The following is a 23,895-nucleotide window of genomic DNA, read 5'->3' on the forward strand; positions in this document are numbered from 1 at the left end:
TATCTTAAATTAACCCATTTCTACTAATCTATAACTTGCCATGTGGCTCGTGGCTTACCTGTACCTTACATCTTGCTTGTCATGGTAGCGGCTGGCAGCTCTCTGCCCTCCCCTTCCTGTTCCCAGAATTCTCTTCTCTGATTGTCCCACCTATACTTCCTGCCTGGCTACTAGACAATCAGCATTTTCTTTACACAGAGCGATATCCACAGCAATTAAAATCTTTCCTTTCCCTCTTATGGAATGAGCCTTAGGTGTGAGAACTACGCTGTAGAAAGATCAGTGGGGTCTAGTCTACACAACTCTGCACTTTTATTGGTTGTGGTTTTCTTTAATGATCTTTGTTTCTTTAATGATCTTTGTCTACTGCAAAGAGAAGTTTTCTTGATGAAGGATAAGGACTATGCTTACTTGTGGGTATAAGAAAAAATATTTAGAACATAGTTAGGGATGACACCAGTTTAGTAAGGTGGCAGTTATAGGCTCTCTTCCAAGATCCATGATTTCCCTAGCTATTGGAAGTTGCCTAGATTTTCAGTACTAGGCATGATAGGCTTTTGTGATTATCTTTGGTTACCTCTCAGATGTGGAAGATAAGTCCTTACTGCTGAGACAATATGCATTTTAAGACACATGGCCCAGAGGTCCCTGAACTGGAACTGACTTGAAAGCCTACTATCTGAGGCTCTCTTTCATAGTATCATAAAGTACCATACCGGCTTCTCAAGGAGGAAGGCAAGCAACACTCATAACCAGCTATGAAAGCCACAAATCATAACAACCAGGATAGCACAATAACTCCAAGGATGTAGCAGTGATAGACATACTTTGACAGTAATTAGAATGTTGTTTTTATTGACAATGCCCATTTTAATTGAATTGGTATGTGAAGGGTAATTGGCAATAAGAAAAGTGAATAAAAACTGATCGTTTATGGGAGGAAAATTTAATTATGAGAAACAATGAGCACAGAGACATACTCCATGATTATCATGGCAAGATCTATACATTAGGAACTAAGAAATTTTGTTGAATAAATGATGTTTGTTAAAAGGTCTATTAAAGTGATATTACATAAGGTGGGTAAGAGAGTACTACTGAGAACAAAGATGAAAGGATGTGACTGAAAATTTATATGGTCAATAGCAGGAGAAACTTACAAGGTGGATGCAGCAGTGACAAGATTATAAAACAACTGAGTACTTCTTACAGAGAATTGTGTTCGTGGTTTCTAAATAATAGAGTTGCTCCCTTTTACTTTGCTGCTCATAGATCATTGAGATGGGAAATGTATGCTCTAGAATATGTTTAATATGTTTTTCTTGTGTTTGACACTCTATTAGGAGAACTGTGTGAGGAAGGTAAGTCTCAAGTTGGTTATCTTCAGGGAACATGTGGGAATCCTCTCTTCTATACTATCATTAACTCACAGTGCTCTCAGGAGCCTATTTATTTCCAGTCTGGTCTACCTTCCACTTATGGAAGTATTGATCAAGAGCTGTGTCTACTCAAGTAGAAATCAGGATTTCCTGAAGGGTAGCAAGAATCATAGGTTATCAATTACTTAGCTCCTATCTGGTCCCCAGATACCCATTTGATACATGGTTTTGTAGTCATCAGAGTCTGACTCTGCTTTAGTTTATCAAATTCGATGTCTTTTAAAAACATTTATTTTATGTATTTAATTGAGGGGGGCTTGTGTGCCATGGTGCTTGAAGGTCGGAGGACCACTTGAGGGAATCTAATTCTTTCTTTCTACCTTGTAGGTACTGGGCCCAGGGATCAAACTTAGGTATCAAGTTATCAGGATTGGTGGCAACCAAATTTACCAACTAATCCATCCTGCAGGGGTCTTAAGTCCAGTGTCTTTTGAGGGGGAATTTAAAGTCCTCTTTAAATCTTTCTCTTTTCCTTTTGAATCTGCTGTGGCAATGACAGCTTCAGAAACTTACCTCATTTGGAAGAAAATCTGATTCTCATTCATCAAGATTTTTATTATTGTAGGTCGTTTATCACAGTGTGAATTAAATGTTTGGAAAGAACCTAATGGATGAACTCAACTTAGTTTGTAAAAACATTGCTTTGGTATGTGAGGGTTACCAGATAGCCACACTGCATTACAGTAGATGTAGTTTTGACTATATTAAAACTTACATCTGAAAAAAAAGAGTGTTGAGAGAAACACAGACCATGGAGGCCTGGGTTGTGAAATTTCCATGGGAAATTTGATAATCTGTGGTTCTGGTCAGCTGGGGCTGAAGAATTGGCCGTGATGAGCAAGAGACCAGAACCACTAAAGTGAAACCTTTGCTTTGCCTTGCTAATTGATGATGAGCAGCTGGAACTGAAAAATTATCAGTGGTTAAGAAGAGACATGCATCGTTGAGGTGAAAACTTCTGGGAAGTGTTTCCTCAGAGTTAGCACACAGCCAACGTTCTTTTTGTATTGTATTCCTAGTCTCTATGATTCATTTTGGTAACCTACAATACTAGGAGCTAGATATCAATAAAAAGAATAGCTCTGATTCAAAAGCTATATAATAACAAAATTTTGTCCCTGTTGCCTACAAAGGGGTGCAGCTGTATTCTAGAGGGGGCTAGGAGTATATCTGTTGCTGGCAGCTGAATATGGTAGTGTTAAAGGTCACTCAGATGGCACTGGTTTGGAAGGCATGAAGGAGTCATGGAGAAGGGGTGAGGCATGGCACTGGGTGGCACGACTGGAGTCTCTGAAGAGAGACTAGAAAAGGCTGTTGGCTGCAGTGCAACCTGGTTGTATCAAGAGACCCAAGCATTTAGGAAATGCCATGGGATGACTACCAAGAAGAACAGCGGCTGTGGAGTGCAGTATGTCTGGGCTTAGGAGATACTCTGTGTGTGCTGCACGGGGTGGAGCCAACAAAGTGACTGAGGCTCTGTGGAGGAACTCAGAAGATTTTCAGTAGATCTCACACACTGAACACACAATTGGAGTTTAGTTTGATTGTGACTCTGCCCTGGTTCTTCCCTCTTGAAGTAAAAAAGTAACACATTTTTTATTTTGAAGGAGCCCATAGTTAAGAGGCTGGATTTTCCAAGAATTTGAATTTGCAAAGATTGTGAGATGTTTAAAGTCAATAATGTTTTATATTGTAATAAGTATGAGAACTTGGGGATAAGAAAGGAAAGGCTATGCTTCATAAGTGTCTTAGGGTTTCTATTGTTGCAATGAAACACTAGGACCAAAAAGCAAGTTGGGGAGGAAAGGGTTTATTCGGTTTACACTTCCATATTACTCTTCATCATTGAAGAGAGTCAGGAGAGGCAGTCAAACAGGGCAGGAACCTGGAGGCAGCGGCTAGTGTGGAAGCCATGGAGGGGTGCTTACTGGATTGCTTCCTGTGGCTTGTTCACCTGCTTTCTTATAGAAACCATGACTACCTGCCCAGCGATGACACCACCCAGAGTGTGCTAGGCCCTTCCCCATTGATCACTAATTGAGAAAATGTCTTCAGGGTGAATATTATGGAGAAATTTTCTCAATTGATATTCCTTCATTTCAGATAACTCTAGCTTATATGTAGCTGTCCTAAAACTAGCCAGCACAATAAGTGGTGTGTTTGTGTGTCAAGTTGACTGAGGGTAAAGTTTTCCAGCTTATTGAGTAGCTTAACTAAGGAATAGGAAAGTGGGTGAATAATCAAGAACTCTGGATATCATCCTGCTCTTATTATTTTATTTTACTTTTTATTATGATCATCTGTATTTGGCTATGTGTATGTGAGTTCAGGTGTTTGAAGAACCCAGAAGATGATGCTTGATTCCCTGGAGCTGGATTTATAGGTGGTTGAGAGCTAACAGACATGGGTTCTGAGAACAAAATTTTGGTCCTCTGAAAGACTGATGCATGCTCTTAGCAGATGAACCATCTCTCTGGTCCCCATAATAGTATTTTTTTAATCTGTGCACTGTTAGGAGTAAATAGAAGAAAGAAGTGCCACAAAAATAAAAAAAATATTGGATTCATGATTGACTGTTTGCCAATTGATAGATCCTGCTGAGTAGGCAGTCATTGCCTTCAGTTGTATACCAAATGGTGACCTCACCAGGCTCCAATGGATAGCTCCAAACCCATTGCCACATAGACCATACTGGTTAAAACCAGAGAGTCACAAAACAAATACAAAGATGTGGCTGTGGGAAGGGACTTGCAGGAAGAGTAGAAGATAACAAAGGCAGGAAAAAGATAAGAAAGAGCAGAGAGGTTAGAATAAACAGAATGCACTATATGCATGTATGAAATCAACAATGAACAAATTTAATCATTTTTTTTTTAAGAAAAATGCCACAAGACTTGATAACTTTCATTCTAATTAGAGACTGGAATTACTGTCTTGGGTAAAACAATTTGTTGAGGAAAAGTATTTTTATTCCCATGTGTAAGATGTGTAGAGTATCAAGTACTTGAACTATGATTGAAGAGTCAGTTATCATAAAGGAGGATGCATTGTACCCTTCACTAAAAAGGGAGGCTTAGGGTCTTATCTGTTGTACTTGCTTAAGTACAGCTTAGCTGTCTTTGCCAGCAAGACATTGGGAGGGAAGAGAAGGCTGTGACTCTAGTTCCTACCTCCCACCTATCACTCTGCCTACCAATTCCCTGGGGGAAGACATGGTGTATGTGCTTTAGCGGCTGAGAATGGTTGTGTGGTAGCCAACTACTAGAGTGGCTCCAATATTTTTATTTCCTAATATTCATACCCTATATAATACTTTCCCTTTGAATATGATCTGAACTCAATAACTTGTTTCTAATGAAAAGAATAAGGTGAATCTGAAGGAATGCTACTTCCATGATGAGGTTAGAAAGGTTTGTGACTTCCATCTAGCTTGCCTACTCTCTTTCTTGCATTAGTTGCAATGAAGTAGGATGCTTTGTTGGGGAAGACACTATATTGAGGAACTGAGTTTTGCCTCTAACTGATAGTCAGTGAGAAATTGAATGGAGGTTCCTATTCAGTAGCATTCAAGGAACAAAGTCTTGCAGTAACCATGTAAGTGGGCTTGGAAGTGGATCTTCCTCTCCAGTTGAGTCTTCAGATAAGATCTCAACCCTCAGTATCCTGATGCTTAAGTTATCAAGAAGCCCTAAGCAAAGGTCCTAGAAAAGTTTTGTATCGGTGTCTGGTGCTAAGAGACTGTGCCGTAGTGTGTGCTGAGTTTGACACAGCTTGTTACACAACAATGGAAAACTAATGAAGGTGGAGTCTTTGCTGAAGATGGAATATTGATCTGGTGGTTGGGCATAAGCAGAACCTATCATTATAAAGTGATCACTGTAGGGTCACAGCCATCTTTTTCTCTCTGAGCTATTTGGAGTAAAATCCTAAGGAGTATTAAGTCAGGAGAAATCTGGGTTCAATTTTGATTCTATTCTAGATGTGGTCATGAGCATGTCATGTTTAGTGACATCTTCTAGAGTGAGACCTTATTTAGGTTTCATCTAAAATATGAAGTAATTCATTTGGAATTCTGACAATCTCAGAAAATCTAGTAAAAAAAGGTTTCCATGGGGATCGTCCTATGGGCCAGTGTTGAGAGTTAGATGCCAATTTCACCTGCCATTTTGTTCTATATTGATGATGTTACTCAGAACCCTTGGATTTACTTGGCAAACATATCATCCTTAAGCTTCCCCAGGGAAAGTTACATGCTTCATTAACTTTGCATCCCAAAATATATGGTATGTAGAAGTTTAATGGATGTTTGTTGCACATGCTAATAAATGAGTGGTGAATGTGTAGATGGTAGATGATTGTGTCCATGCATTTGTAGGTGTCTCAGCCTGCTTTGTGCTGTTATAGCATGGATATGAGAGGTGGAGTAATTTAGAATGAATTTATATGTGTCACAATCTGAGTGGCTGTCCAGGATTGAGTGGCTGCATTTGGCAAGGTCTAGTTCCCTGGATCTTTCCATAGCAGGAATGCAAAAAAATGGTGAGAAGAGATCAAGAGGAGACTAGACTCAGCCTTGTGTAAAGAAACTACTCCCTTGGCAAGGAACCTACTCCAAAAACAGTGGCACTAATCCATTTACAGGGGCAGAGCCCTCTTAGCCTAATCACTTTAGATCAGTCCTCATCTCCCAACACAACAGGGAGTTAAGTTTCCAGCACATTTTTGTTGTCATTGTTGTTTTGGGTGGGAGAGACACATGAAATGATAGCAAAAGGCCAGGTCTAAAGTATCATCAAGTCAAATGTAAATCAGACTCAATTCTTTCCCTTTAATAACCCTGTGGCTCTGTGCGCTGTTGCTCTTGCTAAGCTTATATGTGACCAAGAGTTGATGAGAACTTGTAATCCACTAGGTCTCAAGGAGGAGCAGGATGCCTTAGTTAATGTCAGAATTGGAGGAATGGGATTATTCATCATGGATGCACATGACATGCTGAACTGATGATTATAACTGATCACGCTCTGTGTGTCCATCCCACTTGTAGTGGCATAATACTCTTTGTTTGACTTCAAAGCTTTGATTCTTAGCTATGTGAGACCTTAGAATTTATTTTAACTGTCGGGAAAATTGTCTATGACTACACACTGAAACTAATACCATGTTTATTTGATCTAAGTGTTCAAGCATTCCGAATATTCAAGATAAACTATCTTATCTGCGGCCTGAAATTTTCTCATAATGTAAACTTTTTTATGCAGCAGAGTCACCACATTTCTTTATTTCTGATGGGGATACTTCTTTCCATTTCTGTTCTGTTTATTAAACCATCAAAAAATGTGTCTCATGACAGAGGAGCATGGAAAAGCAGTAGAGTGATTGCTCACCACTGCCAAGGCCAGAGTTTTATCACTGGCACTGTAACAACAACTTTCTTTTTGCTGTGGTGAGAGTGAAAGTGACTGAAACAGTTTGGAGGGCCAAGGCTGGGACTCTTATGACACCCCAGTCCAACTCTAATGTTTATCTTAGATGCCTGCTATGAGTGGACTTTAGGCCACAGCTCAGTTTTGATCAGAGCGAGTTAAGGACTAAGTGACTTTCTTTTAAAATAAAAAAAAAAATAGTCATTATAAAGACACCGTTTTTTTGCTCAAAAAGGAATAAAAGATACTATGCTAGTTAATTCTGTTAGTTTGACACATGGTAGAGTCATTTGGGAAGAGAAATCTCAATTGAAAAAATGCCTCCATCATATTGACTTGTAGGCAAGTCTGTAAAGGGTTTTGCTTAATGATTTATATGGGAGGTCCCAGCTCACTGTGGGCAGTGTCAGCCCTGAATAGGTGGTCTTGGGTTGTGTAAAACAAGCCATGGAAAGTAAGCCAGTAAGCATGATTCCTCCATGATCCTCCTTCAGTTCCTGCCTCCAGGTTCATGCTTTGAGTTCCTGCTCTGACTTCCCTCAATGGTGACTGTGACATGGGAGTGTAAGCCAAATAAACTTGTTCCTTTCCCAAGCTGCTTTTTATTACAGTGTTTTACCACAGCAATAGAAAGCAAGGCAGAGAAGATAGTTTATTTGAGAACTATGTATAAGAGATCATGGCCAAGAAATACAGGTTCAAGTTTTCTTAAGTACCATATTCCACCATAGGAGTGGTTACATGGGACTTCATTAGTTGGAGAACAAAGGAATTATGGCATTCTTAGCTTTTGGGCTGGTGAAAGCTCATAGTCTGCTAATCATGAGTTGTAAGGATAGCTTTTTATTGAAGAGTGCATTTAATATTCATTTATAACTCAAATAAATAAAATTGATGTTAAATACTTTTAAAACATAGTTATGTTTTTTATTAGTTCTGTGAGAGTTTCACATGACATGTTGTGGTCATAGTCAACACCCACCCCAGCCAATTTTTCTCAGCTCTACCCTCCTTCCTACCCCACCTAACAATAACAACAACAGCAACAACTTGCTTCTTCTTCTTCTTCTTCTTCTTCTTCTTCTTCTTCTTCTTCTTCTTCTTCTTCTTCTTCTTCTTCTTCTTCTCCTCCTCCTCCTTCTCCTCCTCCTCCTCCTCCTCCTCCTCCTTCTTCTTCTTCGTCTTCTCCTTCTTTCTCCTCCTCCTCCTGCTCCTCCTTTTCCTCCCACCCCTTCTCCTCCTCCTTATCCTCTTCTCCCCTTTTTCTTCTTCTTTTTTTCTTCTTAATCCATTGAGAACAATGTGTTGTCCAAATATTCTTGAAAGCATGGCCTTCCATTGGAGCATGAGAGACTTACCAGGAGCTATAATCTTGGAGATAAATGTTCCTCCTTCTTTAAACAATTACAATTGCTCATAGCTCTTTAGCTGGGGGTAGTATTTTGTGTCCAAATCCCATTTACAGCCTGGGATTTGGTCTGGCCTCCTCTTGTACAGGTTCTGTGCATGCTGGTACAGCCACTGTGAGTTGGTACGTGCAGCTGCCCTGCTGTGTCCCGAAGACTCTTTCCTTGTTCTAATCAACAGTGTCTGTCCTTCTCGTTCTCCATCATCTTTTTGCAGTGGACATTGAGACTTAGTAGAAGGGTGTGCATTACATGTTTTATTTAGAGCTGGATATTCTGTGATCTTTTATTCCTTGAACCTCAGTCCCACCTCTGGGAAGATAGCCAGTTTAGGCACCCTATCCCCCATTACAAGGAGAGAATTCACTAGGGTCACTCTTGTAGATTCCAGGGAGTTTTCACTACGCTAGATTTCTACATTGCCTTCAAATGTCCCCCAATTCCAGGCATCTCTCTCTGTACTCTCTCCATCCAAAACTTCCACCCCCACCTGGTCCCTTCTGTTCCCATCCCCACCTGCCCCGAATCTACCCACAATATCTATTCTATTTCCCCTTCCCAGGAAGATCCACGTGTCTCCATTGAGCTTTCTTTGTTACTTAGCCTCTCTGGGTATGTGGGATGTAGCATGATTATCCTTATTTAGCAGCCACTATCCACTCATAAGTGGGTACATACTATGTTTGTCTTTCTGGGTTACCTCACTCAGGATGATATTTTCTAGTTCCTTCCATCTGCTACAAATTTCATAATGTCATAGTTTTTAACAGGTGAGTAATGCACCATTGTGTAAATATACCACATTTTCTTTATCCTTACTTCAGTTGAGGGACATTATGTTGTTTCTACTCTCTGGCTATTATGATTAAAGCTGCAATGAACATGGTTGAGCAAGTGTTGTACAGTGGTAAGTTTCCATGTGACATTTTCAAAAAGTCTTTTTTTCATAGATAATCACAAGGATGTCAATTCATACATATTTGAGAAATGTCAGATTTTCAAAGGAACCAAAAATAGCTCATGATATTGTGACTCTAGCCTGTAATGTTTTAATTCTCTGTAATTCTTGATGTTTAGCTGCTTGATCTTGTAGACCCTTTAACACAAATTTAGCTTCTCTCTCTCTCTCTCTCTCTCTCTCTCTCTCTCTCTCTCTCATTATCTCCCTGTCTCCCTCTCCAACCTACCCTGCCCCTCTTCTCCATTCCTGGAACTTCAGTTCACAAAGGGATCCAGTGATTTTTAACTATCTTTGGGGTACTGACATGGAATTTGGGTTTAAATAGATAAGTGATTGGGATAGGGGACAATAGGAATACATAACTAATGAGCAGTCCTGGTAAAGATGTGGTCCTGCCCATGATTGTCATAGCTACAGTCCCACAAGGTAGTCTAAAGATATGGATATGTGCTTTGCTTGAGCCGACAAGATGTCTTCAGGGGATGGATTTCTTCTGCTCCAGGTTATATTTCATGAGTAACTGCCCTCATATCAGCGGGGTGGGGTAGTCTCTGAGAACATCTCTAAATTTTACTCTGAGGAGAAGCAGCAGGGCCATCTACTCTGGACTTGGGTCAAGGCTAGGATGATATTTAAAAAGGTGGAACTGCATCGTCACATTCTCCACCATGGCTTTCACTTCCATCTTCAACTTTACTCCTCCTTCCTTTAAACATGTTTTCAGGATTGGCTCTATTGTGCTGCCCTGGAGAGCTGCAGGGCCTGCTCTCCTGAGTGCTGCAGTTAATGAGGGACAGGGACAGCTCTTGTGCTCTTATGACCTCAGGGCCAGCCCTCCCACCTGCCTCCAACATTGATGGGGGAGATCTGTCCTCAGCCCATGCTGCCACATGACAGATGAGTAGTGGCGACAGCTCTCCCATGCTCTCAGCTTCAGGGCTAGCTCACTCACACCTCTGCATTATTCATCTGTCATATGGCAGCATGGGCAGGGGAGAAATACCCTCCTCCAACCTCCACCCCACCACCCATCTGCATGTGAGACAGGTGGAAGAGCTGGCCCTGAGGCCATCAGAGCAGAAGAGCTGCCTCTGTTCCCCATCAGCTACAACATTCAGGGGAACAGGCCCTGCTCCTCGCCTGGGCAGCCCCAGAGAGGCAATCCTATTGACAGTGGTGAGGGTGAGTCAGCTCAAAGACCTGTCCCCAATACTCATCTGTCACATGGATGGAGAGATGCCCTCCACATCTACGTCTAAGGCAGGTGGGAGAGTGGGAGAGCTCTAATTTCATAAGAGCAGGAGAGCTTCCCTGCCCCTGCAGGGAAATTGGGAGAGTGGTCCCCACACAACACTTGGGCAACACACTAGAGCTGGCCATGAAGGTGTAGGTAGGAGAGAAGTGACCCTGAGGACTCAAAAGCAGCAGAACTGGCCCAACCCCTTGCTCATCTGTAGCATGAATCTTAAAAGGTCTTATTAATAAAAACAAACCCAGGGCCAAGTATTGGGATGGATGCTGAAAGATCAGAGAAACAGAACAAGCCACAGCTAACCTCACCCCACCAATTCCTCAGCTGATTATTTTACCTCAGACAGGAAGCCTCTGAGTCCTCATATCCGAATGGATCTCAGCTGAACTGCTGCTCCAAAGCCTAAAAGCATAACTACACTCTAGTTCCTGGTTTTTATGGTGGTATTGTGTTCCCCAAAATATTGTGCACCCTAATAAACTTATCAGGGGTCAGAGACAGAACAGCCACAATATTAAACATAGAGGACAGGCAGTGGTAGCACACACCTTTAATCCTAGCATTCCAGAAGCAGAAATCCATCTGTTCAAGGATACAGCCAAGCATGGTGACTCATGCCTTTAATCCCAGGGAGTGATGGTAGAAAGCAGAAAGGTATATAAGGCATGAGGTCCAGAAACTAGAAGCATTTTGGCTGGTTAAGCATTCAGGCTTTCAAGCAACAGTTCAGCTAAGATCCATTCAGATATGAGGACTCAGAGGTTTCCAGTCTGAGGAAACAGGATCAGCTGAGGAACTGGCAAGGTGAGGTAGCTGTGGCTTGTTCTGCTTCTCTGATCTTCTAACATTCACCCCAATACCTGGCTCCAGGTTTGATTTTATTAATAAGACCTTCTAAGATTCATGCTACAGGTTTTCACAACTTATATACCTTTCTGCTTCCTGCCATCACTTCCTGGGATTAAAGGCATGTGTTACCATGACTGGCTGTTTCCAGTGTGGCTTTGAACTCAGGAGATCCAGATGGATCTCTGCCTCCATAATGCTAGGATTAAAGGTATGCACACCACCATTTTCTGGCCTCTATGTCTATTTAGTGGCTGTTTTGTTGTCTGACCCCCAGATAAGTTTATTAGGGTGCACAGTATTTTGGGGAACACATTATCACCACACTCATCACTGCACGATGTGAACTAGCTAAGGCAATGCAGGAAAGCTTACCCTGGTGGTAAGGACAGGAAGAGCTGGCAGGCTGGCCAACCCTGCAACTACCCAGGCCCAAAACCAGAGTTAAGAGTTGAACTACCTCAACATCCACCCCATCCATCCCATCTGTGCTCTGCTAGAACACATGAAGGGACCAATCCTGCACACACACAGCTATAGGATCTCCATGACATAGGTTAACAACAGAGTAACCAAGAGGAGTTCCAGGGAAGGCCCCGTATTGATAATGTAGCAGTAACTAGAGGACTTGAACCAGACCAATGATGCTTTGCAATGAGCAGTTACTTGCAAGTAAAGATGTGGGTAAAAGGGTAAACTTTGTGACTCACTGTGTCACACTGCAGCTTCCATGGTGAGATTGATCTTTCTTTTTTTTTTCTTTAAAATTTTATTTTATTTTAATTTGGGGGGTGTTTGTAAGTGTAGAGGGTGGATGCAAAGAATGAGGAAATGAATGGGATGGAAATGTGTGGTGTGAAAGACACAAGAAATAAATAAAGAAAGAAAGAAAGTTTAAAAAATGTTTTCAGGAACTGGAGCAATAGCTTGCTGGTTAAGGGAGTGTTGTACACTTGTACTTGCACAACACCAGAGCTTACTTCTCAGCACTGATGTCTAATGGCTCACATCCACTTGTAGCTTCAGGTCTAAAGAATCCAACACCCTCTGCTAGCCTCCGTGGGCACCTGCACTTGTGTGGACAGACACACACGTAGATATGTACAATTAAGAATTTAAAAATTAAAATCTTTCAAGAATATTTTTGGCATAATATTCTTTACAAGGCTTATATTGTGTTTGCTTTAGGCAACTTTATTGACATAATTTATGTAATAAATGGCTCAGAATTAAAGCACAGCTAGCTCTTTAAACACAGCCCAGACCCATCTGCTGGGGATTGCATTGCACACTGTAGACCAGTCCCTCTACCCATTAGTGATTAAGAAAATCCTTCTCTCTAGCGCTTTGCTTCTTCCTGTTCTCATGTGGTCTTCATTTATTGGGGACACTTTGCTCAGCCTGGAAGGAGGGGACTGGACCTTCCTGTACTGAATCCACCAGGTTGAATTGAATCTCCAGGGGAGTCTTGGCCCTGGAGGAGATGGGAATGGAGGGGAGGGGCTGGGAGGAATGTGGGGGCGGGGTGGGAGGGGGGAGGACAGGGGAACCCATGGCTGATGTGTAAAATTAAAACACAAATATAATGAATAAAAATAGGGGAAAAAAGAAAATCCTTTAAAGACATGGCTACAAGCTAATCTGATTGCATGAGTTCTTCAGTTGGGGTTCCCTCTTCCCAGGAGACTCTAGGTCTATGTCAGGTTGACAGCTGAAGTTAACTATGACAATCACTGAGGCCAATCAGAACTGAGGAATTCTTATTTTGTTTCTAATGTGATGAGAATGGTGGGACTAAAAGTATTGGTATAAATGGAAGGATATAGAAGTACATGGTGCTTGACACAGAATTCTGTGATATAGAAACACTGGTCTAAAGAATGATTAAAGGAGTCTAGGGCTGTAAAACATGTTAAAGAAGAGCAAAGTCCATCTAGATGTGGTCATATTTCCAGGAATGAGTGTGGCTGGTTTCTTATGCATGAGTTTTCATGAGACAATGTTCTTGGAGACTTCTGGGTAGCAGGAATTTTCTCAGTCTTTAATCTTTACAGTTATTTTAACTTTATAAAGTTTATTGGAAAAGTGTACATTTCTTGACAAAACTAAATACCAGAATAAAGATGTCTTCTTTTTTACCTATTGGTTAAAGGCTGGAACCGTTCATTTTGATTTAGCCATAGATTCTTGAAAACAGGTTTCAAAATCTTCCTTTTGCTATTTTTTTGGAGGCTAGTTACTATCTACTATTGGAGGACATTAAGCAATAGATCATAAAATTTCTGTAATATCCTGTGTCAGAACCTTGAATAATTCAAACATTCATCTGATCTTTGCTATTTTATGTTTCAGACTTTGACTATATGGATTAAAGTTTAAACATTCCCAAAATGTCTTGCAGGATAGAATGAGTAAAACTACATCAGAGTAACCCTGTCCCATTTCTTTTTGACTATATATTGTTATTTCAATTGATACATAGTAATTGCACACATTTAAGGCATAGTAAAGCATTTCAATAATGTATAATGTACATAATAATCAGATGAAGCTAACTGGTATGTCACATGAGACATAACTATTTCTTTCTTGCTGGAACATGGCTATTTGACATAGTCAATTAAGTGTATCAACTATCATTATTCTGTAGAACATTAGATGTTACTACTTCAAAAAACCTACCATGGTGGGAGCTGTTAATTATCTTTTAGCCATCCCTCTCTCTTTTTGAGGGTGCAGGACTCAAACTACTTGATAGGATGAGGCACAAGATTAATAGCATTGCACGCCACATTGAATACAAGTCTTCCCCTTGCAGGCAATCTCAGTAGATCTTTATAATCTGGGGAACTGAATCAGGTCTGGACTGATCTCAGCAACTGATCGGCAGCCTGGAAGAACCACATAATTATGAGCTTGCTTCTAGGCAGGTGAGAGGGCTTAGCAGGGAGAGGTCCCTGGATCCAGATCTGATGACCTGGGTTTGAGTCTCACAAAATGGATGGAAAGAAGCAACTCTCAAGAATTGTCCTTTCACCTCCATGCCTGCTCCTGCACATCCTCTCTGTCTCTGTCTCTCTCTGTCTCTGTCATTCCCACCCTCCACCCTGTGTACGTGTGTACGTGTGTGTGTGTGTGTGTGTGTGTGTGTGTGTGTGTGTGTGTATCCACATCTTCCTCTCTCTGTCACAGAGCTTATTTCTTTCTCCATAGGCATGGGATGATGCCACAGGAGCAAGCTTTGAATCTTTGTGCTTACCTTGATAAAGTATTATTCATATTGAATGAATATTGTAATTCTGGTTGCAGTGAGAATCAATAATCTCATAGTTGCTCATAGTTTACACATAGCCACATTAAAATGTAAGAACACACACACACACACACACACACACATGTGCACAAACACTATTTTAGCACCAAAAACCTAACAGCATGAACTAGAAGTCTTTGGCCTTTGCTCAGTTCTGATAAGGTGGGTATACTTAAGCAGTGTATGCTAGTCTGTGAGGAAAAATAGACTCAGGGATTCTGTAGAAGATGGGGTGAGTACCCATATACCAAAGCCTTCTAGGGAAGTTTCTGTCAAGGAAAGATCGTTCATTATTAGAAGATCTTAATTAGGATGTAAGATGAACACTAGAGCTGAGCTTCCACATGGAGACTGTAAAAAAAAGAAAAAGAAAGAAAGAAAGAAAGAAAGAAAGAAAGAAAGAAAGAAAGAAAGAAGGAAAGCAGAGCTAGCATGGTGGCTTTGGGAGTTATAGGAAGGACAGTGAGAAGGCCTGGTGATGAAATGGCTGAAAGAATTTATTAGGAGGCTGTGTGGTATTGAACTTGATGTAGCCACCTTCACCTCCACACACATGCATCACAGAAATGTACCCACCAATATATACTTTGCCTAAAAGAAAGCAGGAAATGGTTGAATTTCACTCGAGGGGTGGGAGCCTTAGGAAGGTATAGAGTGAACTAACTTAGCTCTGACAGTGAGTCTGAGAACAGCACAGGGTTTCCACTGTCAGAGAGCACTCCTCAATCTCTTTGTGGAACATTTCTACCCTGTTCTGTCTTCAGGACAACTACCATGACAAGGCAGGGTTAACCAGAGTGAAGGATTTCAGCTTCTGTCTGTAGACTAGCTACCTAAAGCTCTGAATGAGAGGCAAGGAGGAATGAACAGAATACATACCTGAAAGGGCCATAGACGTGTGGAGCTCTGTTTTTAAAATATTTAAAACTTCCTTGACACCATGTTCACCCTGCAAAGTAGGAGAGGCAAGACATAGCTTTGATAGAACATTCTGACCACCTATTGTGTGCAAGCTGGGTGCACAATCAGAACTGTTGCTTGGAGAATAGAATCGATGAAATAAGAATTATGTGGAGACTTAAAAAAGGGTGAGAGGGTAAGGGAAAGGGCTGTGGATCACTGAAGAGGCCTGAAGGTGAGGTGACCTGAAATTGTTTTGCAAGAACTTTGGGAAATGTTTTCATTGGAAGTTGGATTAAAGAAAACTGTGGGAATAAATGCCAAATCCAGACTCTCATGCTAGCAATCCTACCTTGTAGGCAAGGCCCCAGAGAATTGGTCTCCCAAGGAAAATGCACTTAGCCCCAAGGGCCAGTGCCTTCAACACATCATTGCCAGTTCGAACCCCACCATCCATGTAGACTTCAACTTTCCCTTTGACAGCGGCCACCACTTCTGTCAGAGCATCAATCTGAAAGAGAAATGCACACCTAGATTCAGGTATTCCTGTTTTGTTTCTCACGGGCTCAGGAGATGAATGTCCTCTCAAAGTAGAACAGGACCGGGAAATGCAAGCAAAGGCTAAGACTGTCACAATTTTCTCCAGCTGTGCTTGCAGTTGTGGGAACTCAGCATCCTCCTGCTGAGGCCTGGAGACTCCTGGGGACCAGATGAGACTCTCACTCACTGTCCCTCCAGCTGCTTCCCCTTTCACCTCCAGTCTAGCTTCTGCCTTTGTAGAAGACCCCTCCATGTTGGATCTGCTTGGCTCTTGCTCTCATATTCAGGGCACATCTTCCCTTCCCAGTGTTCACTTTGGCACTAGGGAAGCTGCTGTCCTTCATTATCCTTCTAACACCTCTGTTTTTGAGATGCCATAGTGAGAGATGTCCCCACTGCTTGGGGACTAAGTCTTTTTGGAAGAATAAATATGGCCAGTCCTGGCCTGAGTGTCTAAACATCAGCCTGTTTTGGGAAACGGCAACATCATTTCTTCAGTCTTCATGAATGGGTAACTCGTCCCCAGGGTCCTCATCTGAGATGTAAAAATAAGAGTGCAGCAGCAACAACACAAAGGACAGAGGTACACCTTTGGAAGACAAAGGAAAACAGGGTCACTTTGTCCTGGTTTCTGTCCGTTCTAGACATGGACTCTAGGTTGCCTTACCCACCCCCATCCCCATCCGGTACCCTCGGGTGCTTGGCTCCACCAAGTGTACAAGGAGGAGGACAGCAGCCCCCTCCTGAGGTTTGGGATGAGGGCCCTTGAAGAGGCAGTTCTGGGCTCCTTTGGTTACTATCTGTGCTCCTCTGAGGAACCCTAGGAGAGGCATTGAAATAGAGGCCCCAGGCCCTGACACTGTGGAAGAAACCCTGCAGATAGCTGCCCGAGTCTGAGCAGAGTAATCATTTTTAAAAACAAGGAGGAAATAACTTTGTCCTTCGATGTATGTATGGAGTGCTAGATGTATTTCAGATTTATATAATAACTGAAAAAACTCATGTCTCAGTATTATTTGGAATATTTTTATGGTGCTGTGAATAAGGAAATACATAAAAACTCCTCTAGTCATACTCAGTACAGCAGTTGATAATAATTTAGAAATAGAATGTAGAAGCCAAGAGTGGTAGTGCCTATAAATCCAGCAGAGGTGAGGAGATCCAGGAGTTCAGGGGCAGCCTGGGCTATATAAGACTCTCAGAAGAACCAAAAATAAGAACTGTGAGATGTTTCATCAGGTGAAGGCATTTGATACACCCATCCATTCACATAGACACAGATGAACATGCACACATATACATATAGACACAGGTGAGAATACACACACACACACACACACACACACACCAAATCAATAAATAAATACATAAATGTAAAAACTAAATTAAAAGGCAAACACATGAAATAAAGTAGAAACTGATTTCAGCCTTGGTGCAGAATGGCCCATTATTAATGAGCCAGAACAGGACGTTTACAGGACGTCTCTGAAAATGCAGTGTCTTGATTCCAAGAGGAAGCACAAAGACTGTTTTCTATGGAACCTCACTGAACAGGCTTACTCATCCCTTTGAAGGATTTTCTTTCCAGATGCAATTGTGAGGGGCCTTGTTCAGGCTTAACAATGAGACAGAATTGTTGGTAAGGTTAAAGTCCAAAGCTACATTCTGGTCCTTAACCTGGTTTCCTTGTTCGTTCAACACTCTGGTTTGAGTCACTGCTCAGAGAGAGGAGTGTTTTCTCAAGACAATCTCCAGTGAGGTTTTGGGTTTTAGTTGTATCACACTTTTTGCTCATTGAAAGTAAATATATAAGAAGAAATGGAAAAAAAGCAGATACAAATCCCATTATTAACAATGAAGCCCTATTAATTCAGACAGTGAGCCAGATTTGTAAGCCAGATCCCTGAAGTAAAGGACCCTTTCCAATCCCATGTGCTCTTCTGTGTTGAGAGACACACAAGACTATCCCTTTCGCAATCCAGCTTTCACTGAGAGACTCAGCCCAGTGAGTCTTTTCTCCACACAGGCCTGTCATTCCACTGTTCTCCCCAGCAAGGGCCTGGTAGAGAAGGGGTGGTGGGCCCCAGAAATCACTCAGCTCCACCAGCCTCAGAACACAGCTAGAGCAGCCTTGGAATTTCTGCTTCTTGGAATACATGTTTTAAAGAATTAATCAAAGACATGTGTTTTGGTTTTACAGATGATTGCTGATATGTTGTTTAAAATAGTTTTTTTTTTTTTTTTTTAAAAAAGTCAGATATAGTGGCAAACACCTGTTATTGCCACACTCAGGGATCAGAGATGGGAAGACTTAGGATCCAAAGCTAGTATGGGCTACATGGTGTGACCTTGTCTAAAATAACAAAGAAACCAAACAAAAAGAAACAAAGTAGGAAAATACTGGAATCAATGCAGATGCTCAACAATAAGGGGTTGATTGCATAAATTTTCCATTCATGACACATCATTAAAAAGAAAAGAGACTTACACATAAATGTATGTGCCTAATACACTGGACAACTGAAAAGAATATATTTTTAAACCAAAAAAAAAATTATTTGTAACAGTAAGTACCAAAAAACACCAATGAATGTGATAAAATTAGGGGTGTTTTTTAATCCTTTCCTTTTGTTCAGGGATATTTTATGAGGCAAAAGGAACTAAGGGGGGAAAAGCTTCACTTCTGTTTGTTAAAATGAGAATAGCTTTTGGGGAAAAGATAGTATAAATATATCCATGAAAACAAATTAACAACCGATTCCCATTTAAAGATTTTCCTACTTCCCTTTCCTCATTTTCTTCCTCAGAAAAAAATGTGCAGAACGGACACACATTTGTGAGCTAGTGTAAGCTAGTGTAAGCTAGTGTAGCTCTTAATAAATGATTCACCAGTGTAGTTATGCACTAGTGAATCAGGGCATTTCAGCTCCATTATGAAAAACACTTACATGTTCACGTGAGCTGCTGCTTCTCCCTGCATTGTGTCAGATAGGAAATCTTGGTTTCTAAAAATCCTTGAAGACACATCAGCTTTAATCTGATCACTCCTGGCTGAAGACAGGGTCCTCAATGCCTTTGAACATCTCCCTTAGTCTACCTCATTATCTGTTGTGAACTTGTACACATTAGTTGATGTCTCTAGACTCCAGTATCCTAACTGTACAACAAGGATGTATCTGTTTTTCAGCAGTCTCACAAGGTTTAGATATGTTACACATACAGTTCACAAAAACAGTCACGTGTATAATGTATTTTTAGTAATTTACCATCCTTAAAATCAATAGGTAATACCCATAAGAAGTGAGAGGACAATGTGTACCAGATTTAGGAGGGGGTTTTGGTGTAGCCATGCATAGAACATTCAGACAAACTACCTGAATTCATCCTACTTACTGAAGCAGGAACTTCATCAAGCTGCCTTCCACCATGGTTGGAAACAAGGATGCCTTGGACATTGTGTTTCACTGCTAATTCTGCATCCTCTTTTGTCAAAATCCCTTTGAGGATAACGGGCAATCGAGTTATACTCTGAAGCAAGGAGAGATCATTCCAGCAGAAAGATGCACTTGGCAAAGACGTGGGAGAAGATTGTGTGGAATTTCTCTGTAAGGAATGAGAAGGTGAATGTTAGTCCCAAATGCTCACATCACTTAATTTACTCAAAAGATGAGACATACTTGAAGCACTCATATTTATAAGCTATGAAACCTGAACAACGCTACCCAACACTTATTCTAACTCCTTCTGCTCGCAAAAGCTTTAAAAAGAATTTCTACTTCAATGACTTATTAATTAATCATTAATCAATGTCTTTGCTTGATAATTACTCTTAGGATTTAGAGACACATTGACAGATAAGATAAATCTATGCTTTAAAGGGGTGCAGAGTTCAGTATGTGAGATGAAAAAGAAAATAATTACAGGTCAGTTTAACATTTTCTTTATCTCTCTCTCTCTCCTTTTTTTTCTTTTTGTTGTTGTTGGTGATTTTTTGAGACATGGTTTCTCATATAACAGTTCTGGCTGTCCTGGAACTTGCTCTGTAAACCAGGCTAGCCTCAAACTCACAGAGATCTGCCTGACTCTGCCTCCCAAGTGCTAGGATTAGAGGCATGGGCCATCACCGCCCAGCCACTTAGACATTTTATTTTTGAGCTATGCATTGACTAATAAAACCAAAGCAATAAGAACCTTAAGCAAGCTCTGCCTCATAGTATGCAGCAGATTTCCTTAAATTTTGATGTGTTTCCTGGTTCAAGGACAGCTAGAAAAATCACAGCTGCCCACAGGCTGAAAAGGCCATTGTCACTATAGCCATGATTTTCACTCTCAGAGGCATGACATCAGTTCGAATTCGATGAAGGAAGTGTCCTTTATAGTCCCAAAAAATATGCTGCAGTGCCTTGATGTTTCTGGAGGAGTTTTAAGTTTTCAAGGCAGCAGATTGGGGCCCCAGCTGGCTGGACTAGCTTTCTATACACCTGTGCTGTGAGTGTCCTCTTCTGAGAGTCAGTTTGCCTATATATTCCATGAAAAATAATCACTTCCAGAGCCCATCATGAAATGGAAAATATTAGATGAAGAGTTTACTCTGCAATTCGTGCACAGCGCATCGCTAAGGCTCTCCTGTCTCCCAACATCAACCCTGGTTGAGCATCTCTGAGGACAGGCTGAGCGGCTTCAGAGATGGGAACATTTGGTCTGAAGTTCTGCCTGGAGGCTCTGGGCAGCTGAAACAAGGTCAGCCACTTTAACTGCTACCCTCTAGTGTCTGCCACAACAAGGCAAGCAGGGAAAAGAGGGCATGAGAGGGGGAGGAAGGATGGGAGAGATGGGTGATGAAGGAAGGAGGGAAGGAGAAGGAAAGAGGGAGGCAAAATAATGGTCTCTCCTTATTCTAAACTCTTCTAATAAGTAATGCCCTTTGAGTCTGATATCCTTCTCACCTCTTCAGGTGATCGGAGGTCCATGAGTTTTATTTTTGCCTCTAAATTCAGTTGGTTTCTTATATACCGTCGCCTTTTGCCAAGTATTGGTGCATCTGTAGTGATCACCAAAGCTTTGAAACCCAACGCTTCTGCTCTCCGAATCAGCTGCCTGTTGAGCTCCCAGTCTGACTGCACATAAAGTTGGAACCATCTGAGGCCTCTGGGGGCAGCAGCCACAATGTCTTCCAGGGTACAGCTGGCATAAGTGCTGGTGATATAGCAGACATCAGCTTCCTGAGCAGCTGCAAAGCAGAGGGTGTGAGCCAGTTTGGAAGGCAAAGTTGTTTGAAGTAGCCTCTGACCAGGTTGCCCAGTGAGTGTAGGGAAAGCCCAAGTTCATTCTACTTCCCCACAGGGCAGGATGAGAGACTGTTTGGTTCAATAGAGAGGCCTAGTGCTTGTGTTCTCTTCTGTGTAAGCTGCTCTGCAAATCTTGGTTTTGATGATGAAGATTTTCTAGCAAGGAGATGTTACTGAATCCCCAGAGATGCCACTGGGTATATTATACCCTTCAGGCAGGAAAGCACACCTCCTATGAATTCCTTGGTGGAAGAGAGTGGATTTAGAGACAGGAGATGTTCCATTGCAAAATCATAGCTTTGTAGTGGAAGATGAACATAACATAAAATAAGACGACTGAGTCCCACTCCTCCTTCCCTATGTGGCTTTATTAGTTCCTCTATTTATCAAATGGAAAAGGTACAACCATGTGTCATGGCTATGAAATTATTATTTCTCATTTCCTGCCTTCATCATTTCAGTGTCTCCCCAGCAGGTTAATCTCACTATGAAGCTACATTTGTGACCAGAGAATTTGGCCTAATCAATAATTAATGCCAGTGCATGAATTTTTACAGTCTAAATGCAATGCTAAGCAAACAATGGCATAAACCATCCCTTTGTTATCTTTTTTTTTTTTTTTATATAGCTTTGACCATCCTGGAACTAGCTCTGCAGACCAGGCTGGCCTTGAACTCACAGACATCCTCCTGCTCTCCCAAGTGCTGGGATTAAAGGTATTTACCACCTTTGCCCCATTTTGCCACCATACTTAATTCCAACAAGATTGATGCCCCTAAGGCCTTTCTGTAAGAGGTCTATCCTCCCTGTCCCTTCTCACTCTCTTCTGGCCTTCTGGAAAGGGTTGATTCATACCTCTGGCTGTGCTTCTCTCTCCATCTGGCCAGGCAATCGAGTGAAAACCCGTGGGTGCAATGCAAATGGGGGCCGAGATCTCCTGCCCTTGGATTGTGGTTCTGGTGTCCACCTCTGACACATCTCTCAGGTATCTGGGGCGGAGTCGGATTCTGCACTAGACAATAAGGTGGATTATTCTCTAGCGTGATGATGCTTTCTGCAACTGGGACCCTGGTTCCCAATGAGGGTCTGAGCAGACTTAGATCTCTGAGCCCTTTGGTGGGATTAGTTGGTTGATCTTGAGTAAGCAGTGTAGGCTCAGGGGGAGGCCAATCACCAGGAAACCATTTCCCCACATGAACCCAGCAACTCCTGAGCTGTTGGTGAACCAGAGTCCCCCACAGCCTCTGTGTTGCTCTGTCAGAGTACTGCTTCTGTGGCTTGCCACTCAGTGTTTAGATGCTTAATTTAGTCTTTATCAGCAATGACTAGACAGGGAAAGAAAAGGAAGAAAGGAATTTTAGGTGTCCCCAGAAAGAAAGACAAGGCAATTAAAAGGATCCAAATTCTAAGAAAACAATCATGTCTCCCCAATCCTCCCCGACTACCCCAGAAGATTGATTCATTTGATTTATACCCTGCTTTAGGGAAGGTAGGGGAGTCCACAATGACATAGAAAACATTCCTCGATGAGAGATAGAACTTGGCTATAGCTATTGTTGGTTGACATATGCTCCAGCCCTTAGTGTTCAAGTCCAACTCTCACCCTAAACACCCTTGGATCTTATTTTCTCCAAACTTGATCCCTTCCTCTCCATCACATTTTTCTCCTCCAGGGCCGAGGTTTTAGGAGTCCAAGAGCTCCAGATCTACATGCAGGATTCTGTCAGACACCAGGCTGGTCCTGTTCCATCTTCACTTGTTTACAAAGTTGCCGGCATGCAGAGAACTGACAACTCACTTCCCCTAGATCTAAGAAGATGCTCTCTATAAAACTTCTCCCCAGCTCCCGATGCCTCGTCCCCCACCCCATGATAAACCAGCACAGAAGCCGCCATTTTCCTATATATGCTGTGTTCGCTAAAGACAGACACCAGAACTGTCACCGTCCAAGGAGTTCTCAAGCAATGCACATTAGAGTAACAATGCAAAGGATAAAGAGAAGACCTTTTAAATGCTGCGATGTTGTCCTTGTATGTGATGCCCTCATCAGCTTCTCCTTCAATAAAGTCCCACGACGACTTAGATAGCAGCTCTTGTGCATGTGCCTTAAAGTCTGCCACACACACCAAAGACATTCCTGGACCTTCAGAAAACAAACCCCAACCAACACAATGAGAACACTTTGGACATAAAAGGGAGGCTAAAGGGGGACTAGAGTGTGAAGCTGTTTAGATGCAGCATCTATATTTTGGTGTTCTTTAACTGAAATTTTTTTTTGCTGATGACCCCTAGACCAGAAGACCTCCATCCTCTCTTGGCCACTCCCAACACCTGATTATTTGGTCTTCTGAATCTTTATCATGGCTGCTTCCTATGTTCTACATATCCTGTATTAGATCTGGTTGAGGTTCTACCACATCTTAAGAGATTACAACCTTCCTCCAAGTGTCTCTTGCCTCCTCATCTCCTTCCAGGTGGCTGGGATCTTCATGAAATGAAAGTTTCTTTGCACCTCTGGTGACTCCAT

General features: G+C 41.8%; 1 protein-coding gene across 2 annotated transcripts; it reads right to left on the reverse strand.

The window, feature by feature from the left end:
- Window positions 1-14,162: 14,162 nt before the first annotated feature.
- Window positions 14,163-23,530, reverse strand: LOC118585111 (hydroxyacid oxidase 2-like). 2 transcript variants are annotated; one of them, XM_036189262.1, is made up of 7 exons: window positions 23,373-23,530; window positions 22,224-22,375; window positions 21,027-21,310; window positions 19,474-19,683; window positions 15,893-16,051; window positions 15,520-15,589; window positions 14,163-14,218 (listed from the first exon to the last, which is right to left on the reverse strand). In XM_036189262.1, exons 1-7 carry the CDS (start codon window positions 23,501-23,503, stop codon window positions 14,163-14,165), a joined length of 1,062 nt encoding a protein of 353 aa, XP_036045155.1. In that variant the 5' UTR covers window positions 23,504-23,530. The 2 variants fall into 2 exon arrangements, with proteins under 2 accessions (XP_036045155.1, XP_036045156.1); XM_036189263.1 differs by lacking the exon at window positions 19,474-19,683.
- Window positions 23,531-23,895: the final 365 nt, after the last annotated feature.

The sequence above is a fragment of the Onychomys torridus genome, chromosome 6, assembly GCF_903995425.1.
Source record: "Onychomys torridus chromosome 6, mOncTor1.1, whole genome shotgun sequence".
Classification (NCBI taxonomy): domain Eukaryota; kingdom Metazoa; phylum Chordata; class Mammalia; order Rodentia; family Cricetidae; genus Onychomys; species Onychomys torridus.